We start from the raw sequence: 10,432 nt of genomic DNA on the forward strand, positions 1-10,432 counted from the left end.
TTAATTATACGAAACAGAACACGCACAAAAATTGAGACTCTCAAATCTCAGTTTCCCACTTGAATGAATCTAACAAACAAAAACAAGTCAGACGACAATTGAAGGATTTTGGCAAACAAAAGTAAAAAAAAAAAAAAAGATAAGAAGAGCTCTCAACGACAACATTTTGTATCTTCGTCTTCGTCTTCTTCATAAAAAACATAGCAACAATCGAAGAAGAGCTCGAGATGGGCCACCACCTCCACCACCACGACGGTGGCGATGGCGTCCCTCAACATGTCAATAGCCCTCGCTTCTCCGGTCCCATGACCCGCCGTGCTCAATCCTTCAAACGCGGCGGTTCTAGTCACGTCGGTGTCAGTGGTGTTGATAACAGCAGCAGCAGCAGCAACAACAACACCTCCTCCACCTTGAGAGTTCATCACGAGATCGATCTGCCTCTTAATTCACCTAGATCAGAGATTGTTTCCGGCTCGGGCTCAGATCCGAGTGGTGGATTCGACTCTGCTGTCAATAGGAAGCACCAGACGTACGGTCAGTTGAGGGAGAGAGTTGTGAAAAGCTTGTTGAGGAAGCCGATGGGATCCGTCGTTTCGGATTTTAGCTTGAAGGAGAGGAAGAAGCTTGGTCATTGGATGTTTTTTGCTTTCTGTGGTGTCTGTTTGTTTATGGGCGTTTTCAAGATTTGTGCTACTGGTTGGCTTGGATCTGCTATTGATGGCGCAGCTTCCGATCAGGTTCTTCATTTAGTTTTTCCTTTAGTCCTGGCTGGTACTAGAGAACCCTGCTTAGCTCACATTTCTGATGCTAGTACTCTTTAGATTGTTTCTCCACTTGAACATTTGTTGATTCCGGCTTAGGAAGGTCTTCTTGTTTATAACTTTGTTGTAAATTGCGTTTTTTTTTTTTATATGTGTTTGGCTTTTTGTTTCTGTTTCTACAAATTGGTAAATTGCGTTTTGATGTTGCCCAAATGTAGATGTGTGTTTTCCATCTTGAGTGAGGGCTGCTTGCTTAGAATCTTTACATTTGTTGATGTTAGTAGTGTTGAACGTGTTTCTCTGGTTGAAATTTGTGGCTTTGGAAGATGGGAGAAGAAGGCTTTAAACATCTTACATGAATCTGTTAAATTTTTCTAGGATTTATCCAACTCAATTCCCCGAGTAAATCTACTTGATCGTAGCTCCCATGATTATATCTATAAAGATGGAGGGAATGATGTTGATCCAACTTTGGTTATGGTTGCTTCACACTTGGTGGGCGACCAAAACAGTGTAGTTGAAGTAAGTTTTATCTCTGCGTATCATCTTTTCTTCCACTGCTTCAATTGGCACAAGTTTTCAAGTTGATTTAATTTGCAGCTTCATTCCCTACTCTCCTAAATCTTGCTACTGAAATCTTTTGCTCTATTCTTCATTCAGTATTCAGGTGTTTGGGCAAAACCTGAGAGTGGAAATTTCTCGCAGTGCATTGACAGTTCAAGGAGTCGCAAAAGTATGCAATATAAACTGTTAGTCCTGTTAGTAGCTTAGCAAATCTAAACTTTTTGTTGTCTTCTTTAAGTCCTGACCATATTAGTACACATTTTCTGCAGAGTTAGGTGCTATTACGAATGGCTACCTTCTTATAAATGCTAATGGAGGACTAAACCAAATGAGATTTGGGGTCAGGCTTTTGTGTTTTCTCATCGTTTCTCTAGTTATCTTCTGTTTATAAGTTCTAGGCTGATGCGTTTAACTATTTTAGAATGCAGATATGTGATATGGTTGCAGTGGCTAAAATAATGAAGGCCACTTTGGTGCTTCCCTCACTTGACCACAGCTCATATTGGGCAGACGACAGGCTAGTTCCTGACTTTATTACTAATTTAATTATTCTCATGCCCTTACGAAGCACGTAACTTGTTAGCACTCTGTAGATTTCACCTAATTAAACAATTAAAAAAGTTATCTTGTTCCTAGCCTACTAAAGATAAATAATGAAAGCTCAACCATAGTCATGATAGGTGACTATCAGTTGGTTATATTGTCTATTCATTAGCTTATTTCCTAATATCACCGAGTTTGCAGTGGCTTTAAGGATCTATTTGATTGGCAACACTTCATTGAGGAATTGAAGGATGATATTCACATAGTTGAGTCGCTTCCACCAGAATTAGTCGGAACCGAGCCTTTCGTTAAAACACCCATATCGTGGTCTAAGGTCAAGATTGCTTTCTTGCTATTTGGTTATTATTGGGGTCCTCTGGCTCACTAGTTTTTGCGTACAATTGTTTACAAGAAGACCCTCAGTAATTAAAAAAATTCCTTGTTACAGGTTGGTTACTACAAGAAAGAGGTCCTTCCGTTGTTGAAACAGCATATCGTAATGTACTTAACCCACACAGATTCCCGGCTCGCTAATAATGACCTACCTGATTCTGTACAAAAGCTTCGTTGCCGAGTAAATTATAAAGCTCTGAAATATTCAGCTCCAATAGAGGAACTGGGAAACATTCTAGTTTCTAGAATGAGGGAGAACAGAGGTCCATACCTAGCTCTTCATTTAAGGCGAGTAGCTTTCTCTATTTCTCTATTTGTCACTTCATATTTATTGACATTGGGCCGTATGCCAGTTTATTTAGATAGATCTAGATGCAAGTCTAGTTTGAATGTGCTTGGTGTATAGCTCATGCAGAGACACTGAGTAATCCCGATAAAGTTTGGTTTTATTATAAGCATATTATCCTCTACAGGTATGAGAAGGATATGCTGGCTTTCACTGGCTGCAGTCACAGTTTGACAGCTGAAGAAGACGAAGAATTACGGCAAATGCGATATGAGGTTAGTCACTGGAAGGAAAAAGAAATAAATGGAACAGAGAGAAGATTGCAAGGTGGTTGTCCCTTGACTCCGAGGGAAACCTCGCTTTTGCTGAGGGCTTTAGAATTCCCATCCAGCTCCCGGATTTACCTCGTAGCTGGTGAAGCTTATGGAAATGGAAGCATGGATCCCCTCAACACAGATTTCCCCAACATTTTCTCACATTCAACTCTTGCCACCAAAGAAGAGCTGAGTCCGTTTAGTAATCACCAGAACATGTTGGCTGGTTTGGATTATATTGTTGCACTTCAGAGTGAGGTATTTCTCTACACATATGATGGGAACATGGCGAAAGCGGTTCAAGGTCACAGGCGATTCGAGAACTTCAAAAAGACCATAAATCCAGACAAGTAAATTCTCCCATATACTGTCTGTACCTGCTCCAGGTTGTAGTAATTTTTTTGTATCATTTTTGTTCACATATTCTTTTTCGATGCAGGATGAACTTTGTGAAACTTGTTGATTCATTGGATGAGGGGCGAATATCTTGGAAAAAGTTTAGTTCCAAAGTGAAAAAGCTGCACAAAGACCGACATGGAGCTCCATATAACAGAGAGTCAGGGGAGTTCCCAAAGCTGGAAGAGAGTTTTTATGCAAATCCTCTTCCGGGGTGTATATGCGAGACTAAAGAAGAAGAGGATAGGATGCGACGGACATAAACATGGGCAGATACTTCTGGTAATATTTTTTAGTAGCCTGAGTTTTACAGTTAGCAAAAAAAAAAAAAAAAAAAAAAAGATGAAGCGGACTGTGATTTTTTTGCCTCCTGAAACTAGAGAGGGTGATTGAGATTACCAAAGCTCAAAGATTGAGCAATTGGTTTCAAAGAGCCAAATTAAAGAAACTACGGGGACAGTAACTTACTGCATCTTTTGTAAGAAAAAACCGCGCTGAAACGTTCACGGTTCATCCTCAGTCAAATTATACGGACAAAGCTTGCCTCTAGCTATGGCCATGGAGATTTGTGGAAGTGGGTAAACAATAGGATTCATTGTTTGTAAGTCTACAGTTGTCATTTTTTGTGTTGCCTTAACTCGAATCAACTTTTTGTTCTTTTATACGCATTAATAACATAGAATATAATGTATTGCTGCATGTATCTTTTTCGAGCTGTTGATGAAAGTGTTGTTATCTTTATTCAGCAGCTTACATTTTAGAGATCGTTCAACCAATCTCATGGTTTTACAAGTTGCAAACGCAAGACTGCTTGATCGAGAGACTGTTAAACAGTTTAAAAAAAGTAAATTTGTAGTAATAAAAAAAAAAAAAAATAGTGATTATTTTGTTTCATCATTAAAGTAACGTGCAATGTGTGGAATGGATTTTTCAAAGTAATATGAGACAAGTTACACAAGAGTCTCATCCCATCATATTGCATCAGAGTCTTTGTGCTGTGCAGACTACATTGAAGACCCTTTCCGTTAAACGCTTGCCCCACGCGCATAGACTGAACATGAATATTCAGCCCCCCATACAATATCTTATATCATGTAGTCTAGTCTTGTTCATTAAATTGCATAATATACCCTCTTCTTTGCCAACGGGTTCCCGTGCCGCCTTCTTGTCAAAATGGCAACGAAAGTTTGTAATTTATTTTTAAAAGTCAATAAAATTTAGACATTTAATGCATCAGGAGAATTTTTTTTTAATTACTTTTTGTACATGTTTTCTGATATTTTTTTGAAAAATTGAATTGATATGTTTTGCTTACTCTGAATAGAAAATGAACTATTCAAAAAACATGTACAAACAAAATATTAGGGGAGTATGTTTTCATTTATGTTTTTATTTGCATTTTCATTTTTTTTAGTGAATGACTATTCATCTATTGTTATTGTATTTTCATTTAAATAGAGGTCAGAAGCTCTATGGAAAAATTGTGGTTCAATTTTATGTTTTCTTAGGGAGAATTAGAATACAAAGACAAACTAAATAAACAATGAATAGTTTTGCTTCTTTTATATATTATATGGATTTTTTTTTTTTTTGAACAAAATATATTATATGGATAAAAACTTTAATGTTTGGGGTGAACATTCTAATTATTCCAACAATGTTGATCTTTTAGTTAGCTCCAAGAACATTCACAATTTCATATCGGATGACACATTTTTGCTAGGGGTTTCTTAAATTCATTACAGTTCAGAACTTTAACCCTAAAAAACTGAAGCTCCCCATATTTATTAACCTATTAATTAGTATTTAGTGTTGTTCAAAAAAACCCAAACCTAATGTTTTAAAAAATCCAAATGAAATATTTCCAGTATCTATATGAATCTTAGGGAGTGTAGTCAAATATAGTCATATCGGGAGATAGCTAGAATTCTCTCCCAGGCACGACTATCGAGGAGGCTCTTTCAACCTTTTTCTCCGGCGCCGGTGAGGCTTCTGCTCGTCGGCGTCGGGATCCATCCGGTCCTCTACCCTCTCATTTAATTTTTACTCTTTCTAGTGTACCTTTTCACCTTTATTCCCCGTTTTTTCCCTTTTTTAAACTACCCCAACCCGAATAACTCCTCTCTCTGATCCACACCAAAACCGCCGTATGATCCCGTCGATCTCCACTTTACCGAAGAGACCCTCTTCGCAAATCTCGGGAAGCCACTCTTCTCAGCCCTTCCTATGGCAAGTTACTACGAAGCGAGGATTTTCCTCAGTGGACTTAGCTTCTATCGTCGATTCAAACCGAAGCCACCAACTGATTCCGCCGAACTTTCATTCACCGGAGATGTGCTCTGCTTCGCAACCATCTCTGTTTGACTCGGACAGTCGCCTCAGCCAGCTATCATCTCGGAAATCGGTCATGATACTAGGATTTTCCCCAGTGAACCTAGTTACAAAAGACGATCCCTGCCACGGCCACTGCAAGAACCCGCCGATCTATCACTCATTGGAGAATCTCTCTACACCGCAGATCTCTCCGTCAGTCTCGGGCGGCCGACAACTTGACCAATCTGTGCGGCGTTCTCTTGGAAACCTACGGTTTCCCTTAGTGGACCTAGGCCTCAAGACAAGCCCATTAGTACAAAACGAGGTAAACCCATTTATTATCCTAAGGTTGGTCAAAATATTAAGCCCATGTTATTTACTTCATCGTCCATGGATTATCATTGCCGAGTCTTGCTTCGCTTTCCTTTGCTCTTTGGTCGAAGACTCCATTGGAGAAAGGTAACAATAGTGCTGGTATGCTTATTCATATCTCTTGTACGGAACATGGCCTTAGCTGTTACTAGGGTTTTGAGATTTGGCTATAGAAGATTACGGTTATTTCGCCTTCGCTCCTTGATTTGCTCTAGCGATAGTTGTACCCTGGATCTTGAGCACCTTTTGCTCATTGACGGTTACCAACTAAGCTGGCTACGTGATGATTCCAAGCATCACTTCCCAACTACCTCCATCACATGGATCCCGTACCAAGCAGCCCTTATTGCGCCTCTGCGAAGTGATCCAACCTTTATTCTTTGGGTTTCAAAGCAACCCCTAACCGACTACATCAACATAGTCCCTGGTTTCTCTGCCGTCCTGTTACTGTGGGTTCCTATCGCCCCGGTGGACATTGATGCATTGATACTCTTGTTAACGTCACAATGTCTTATGACAGTGACCATTCACCTGTCCTTTGAAGCTCTTGCCGATGGTCCCTCGATGTACCAAGATCTCACATGTACCATTGGGTTCCCAAACCTATGGATCATAGCTCTCCTGGGTACAACTACAATCGATGAACTCCTTTTATCACATTTTGGCATTGGGGAATGCTCTCTTTTTATTGTCTCAAACTTTGCCTGCTGCCTCATCTCTGTACTTGTAATGGCTACCTATATTGAATGAATGAAGGCACAAGGTTTTGACAAAAAAAAAAGGGGAGTGTAGTCAAATTAACATTTTAAGTGATTTGTGTAAAATTTACAAATTTTCTGTTATTCAATCATATTTTAAAAAGTTTAATAAAATTTATTGTTATTGAACTAATGATTTAAAAATTTACTATAACATCCACTATTATTCAAAATAATTTGTGGATTTAGATTTTAATGATTTTATGAATTTTGGAGGTTTTGAAAAGATTTTTTAGTTAAAAATATAGAAATCCAAATCTCATGGTTTTAGTTGGGATTTGAAAATTTTTTACAATAAATCATATTAATTTTTCTAAAATCATCAAAACATTTAGAATTAGATTGAATACACTCTCTTAGATTCTATAACCGAGAAAATTGAAAACGACCTGAATTTGTATGTGTACATCCTTACTTTTACTTTTATTTCTTCTAAAGAAAAGAAATGTGGTTAACAAAAGAAAGTAGTTTTATCTCAAACACAGAACACGATAAAATTTTGAGAAAAGTAAGTTACAAAAAATTAAAAACTTAAAAGTATATCTCAGTTTGAAACAAAAAAAAAAAAAAAAATTACACCAAGTCCAAAAATTAGTTAATATAATTTTATCAACTCTATATATCAAGTTATCAACTCTCTCTCTCGTGAAACTTGAACCCCGATTTAGGATTCAAAAAGTTGCAAAAGGATGTAGCGTCATTTCGTGGGACCAAGCAAATGTCAACAACTCAGAGTGAAGAATTCCCTTTTCTTCCCCAACGCGCTCACAAATACTTTCCACATCAACTGCTTTCGTTTCATATATAGTTGTAAAGTTTCCACATCAAACCAAATATAGTTTTTTATACCCTTAATAAAGAAGAAGATGACACAAATATTTTATCAGGTGTTCTAGAAGCTTGACTCACTCGCCTATTGCAAATTCCACCAAATCATTTTTATTTTGAACGAAACTTCTGTGATCTTCAAATCATTTTTATTATCCTCTTTTTTTTTTTCTTGGATAATAGTGAGTGCAACCCTCTTCCACCATTTTTTTCTATTCATAAACATTTTATGGGTGTCTTAACATTAAAATAGAGACATTCTCATTTTTAGAGGTCTAAATTTGAAGATACTCTCCTATTTTTATTTTTCATTGCTTTTGTTCTTTTAAGACACTCCCAAAAAAATAACTAATGCTGGTGCTCTTAGAATGTTTCTTAAGTTCATCTCTAGCTTTTTTATTCAAGAAAAATCGTTATATAAATGTCGTTTTAGAACATTGGCTCGTTACTCTAATAACTTCTTTGACAAGGAGTATAATGAACTTCTTGATGATACATTTATTTATCTAGCTATCCAGATGTTTTCAACGTTTTTTGGTCAACCATTAATAGATTCGGTTAGTGACATTTTAAGGACATTAATATAAATGGTTTGATTGTTTTCGGCTATTTTTTCTTTCTGAAGTCAGTCAATTAATGAATTTTTACTATTCTTATTTATCATTGTATGAAAAGGTATTATATGATTGTATTCAAAATTCTAATAGGAAAACGGGTAAACATGTCAATTTCTTCTCCCTTTTAGCCGTCCACTCACGACTATGAATGAACTCACTCGTCTAAAACATTAAATTACATGACAATGTCAAACCGCTGTTAAAACTTGAGAAAGAAGTATAAAATCTCCACCTCAAGAAGTCGTCGTCCTATTTCTCTAATAAACTATTAATTCTCAAAATAGAAAACACTTGTTTTTTGCCTTTTAGGTAAGAAATGTTCTTTGAGAAAAGAAAAACATAGTTGTTAGTAAATATGAATTAGGAAAATATTAGTTAAAGTCTTGGTCCTCTCTTCTTGGACTACTTTAAAAGCTCTTTCTCCCAATACAAACCAAAACCATTAGGAAAAAAAAACAAAACAAAACACCTCTCCAAGAACAAAACAATGGCGGTGAAGAAGAAATCTTCTTGGAGATGTTTAATGGTTTCTTGTTTCCAAGATCAAGACATCATAAATTCTCCCAAAAAGGCAAAGAAAAATGATGGTGAAGGTGTGATCACCAAACAGAAATCGTTTCTTGGATTGTCGATTCTAGACATAAGCGATCCGAGTTCAACAACCTTGTCTGAAGATCTTTCAATCTCTCTTGCTGGCTCTGATCTCCACGTGTTCACACAAGCAGAGCTCAAAGTCATAACACAAAGCTTCTCTTCTAGTAACTTCCTTGGTGAAGGAGGGTTTGGTCCGGTTCACAAAGGGTTCATCGACGACAAGCTCCGTCCTGGTCTTCAGGCTCAGCCCGTTGCCGTTAAACTTCTTGATCTTGATGGCCTTCAAGGTCACCGTGAGTGGATGGTTCGTACATACATCTCCGTAGCTAAATCCTCTGTTTGTGATACAAGATGATGAGTCTAAATATCTAATCTTTTTGGGGGTAAACTTTTTCAGACGGAGGTTATGTGTCTAGGGAAACTAAAGCACCCGAATCTGGTGAAGCTGATCGGATATTGCTGCGAGGAAGAACATAGACTTCTCGTTTATGAGTTCATGCCTCGTGGAAGTTTAGAGTCTCAACTCTTCAGAAGTGAGTTGACTTTTTTTATTTTGTTATCAACTATCAAATCAAATGATCTATTCCTTTCAAGAACAAGAACTGATGAAACTGGTTTGCAGGGTGTTCCCTACCGCTGCCTTGGTCAACGAGGTTGAAGATCGCTTACGAAGCTGCAAAGGGTCTACAGTTTCTCCATGAAGCCGAGAAGCCTGTCATCTATCGCGATTTCAAGGCCTCCAATATCTTGTTAGATTCTGTAAGCAACCAAGTCTCAAATTTCTTCTTCATTGATCTTAAGGGTTTGTAGATTACTAATTCTCGGAAGCGGTATTAAACAAAAAAAAATAATATATATATATATATGGCCTTACCATATAAATTTACATAAAATGGACGTATTTGTATCCACAAATTGTGAATGGTGAAGGAAAAGGGTCTTGGCCGCAAGTTCCATCCATGACCGCCATTCAAAAGTCTAATTGTTGGATTTGACTAATTTTGATTTTTTTTTTTTTTCAGGATTATACAGCAAAGCTCTCGGACTTCGGGCTAGCAAAAGACGGACCACAAGGGGATGCAACACATGTGTCAACACGGGTGATGGGCACACAAGGGTACGCGGCACCAGAGTACATAATGACAGGTCATTTAACGGCTAGGAGTGACGTGTACAGCTTTGGGGTAGTGTTACTTGAGCTGTTGACGGGTAGGAGATCGGTGGACAAAAAGAGATCCTCAAGGGAACAAAGTCTCGTTGACTGGGCTCGTCCAATGCTCAACGACGCACGTAAACTCGGGAGAATAATGGACCCGAGGCTCGAAGATCAGTACTCCGAGACCGGAGCACGAAAGGCAGCAACTCTAGCTTACCAATGCCTAAGATACCGACCAAAGACAAGGCCAGACATCAGCACCGTTGTCTCAGTTCTCCAAGACATCAAAGATTACAATGATGATATTCCCATTGGGACGTTCACTTACACGGTCCCTACTAAGCCAAGCCGTGAAGTTAAAGAGATTACAATTCTCCAAAACTACGACAAGCCTCGCAACGTTCAAAAGAGTGATCAACAACAAAAGTTCCGGTCGCCCGCACATACTGCACGAAACCACCGGATAACTTTGAGAAATGGATTGAACTCACCAATGCGTAATGAGGCTGGAGGGGAACGGTACTGAATTACTGATTG

At 38.1% G+C, this 10,432-nt stretch overlaps 2 protein-coding genes across 3 annotated transcripts; both read left to right on the forward strand.

Moving 5' to 3' along the window:
- On the forward strand, positions 228 to 3,975 carry LOC104723993 (uncharacterized protein At1g04910-like). 2 transcript variants are annotated; one of them, XM_010442435.2, is made up of 10 exons: positions 228 to 737; positions 1,140 to 1,283; positions 1,422 to 1,494; positions 1,595 to 1,665; positions 1,754 to 1,842; positions 2,070 to 2,202; positions 2,317 to 2,549; positions 2,735 to 3,211; positions 3,301 to 3,539; positions 3,638 to 3,975. In XM_010442435.2, exons 1-9 carry the CDS (start codon positions 228 to 230, stop codon positions 3,518 to 3,520), a joined length of 1,950 nt encoding a protein of 649 aa, XP_010440737.1. In that variant the 3' UTR covers positions 3,521 to 3,539; positions 3,638 to 3,975. The 2 variants fall into 2 exon arrangements, with proteins under 2 accessions (XP_010440737.1, XP_010440736.1); XM_010442434.2 differs by lacking the exon at positions 3,638 to 3,975 and having other exon boundaries at positions 3,301 to 3,598.
- On the forward strand, positions 8,562 to 10,426 carry LOC104723994 (serine/threonine-protein kinase At5g01020-like). Its single transcript, XM_010442436.2, has 4 exons — positions 8,562 to 9,043; positions 9,137 to 9,272; positions 9,362 to 9,498; positions 9,762 to 10,426. The coding sequence occupies exons 1-4, from the start codon at positions 8,633 to 8,635 to the stop codon at positions 10,419 to 10,421; spliced, it is 1,344 nt and encodes a 447-aa protein (XP_010440738.1). The 5' UTR covers positions 8,562 to 8,632; the 3' UTR covers positions 10,422 to 10,426.

Source organism: Camelina sativa, chromosome 11 (assembly GCF_000633955.1).
Source record: "Camelina sativa cultivar DH55 chromosome 11, Cs, whole genome shotgun sequence".
NCBI lineage: Eukaryota > Viridiplantae > Streptophyta > Magnoliopsida > Brassicales > Brassicaceae > Camelina > Camelina sativa.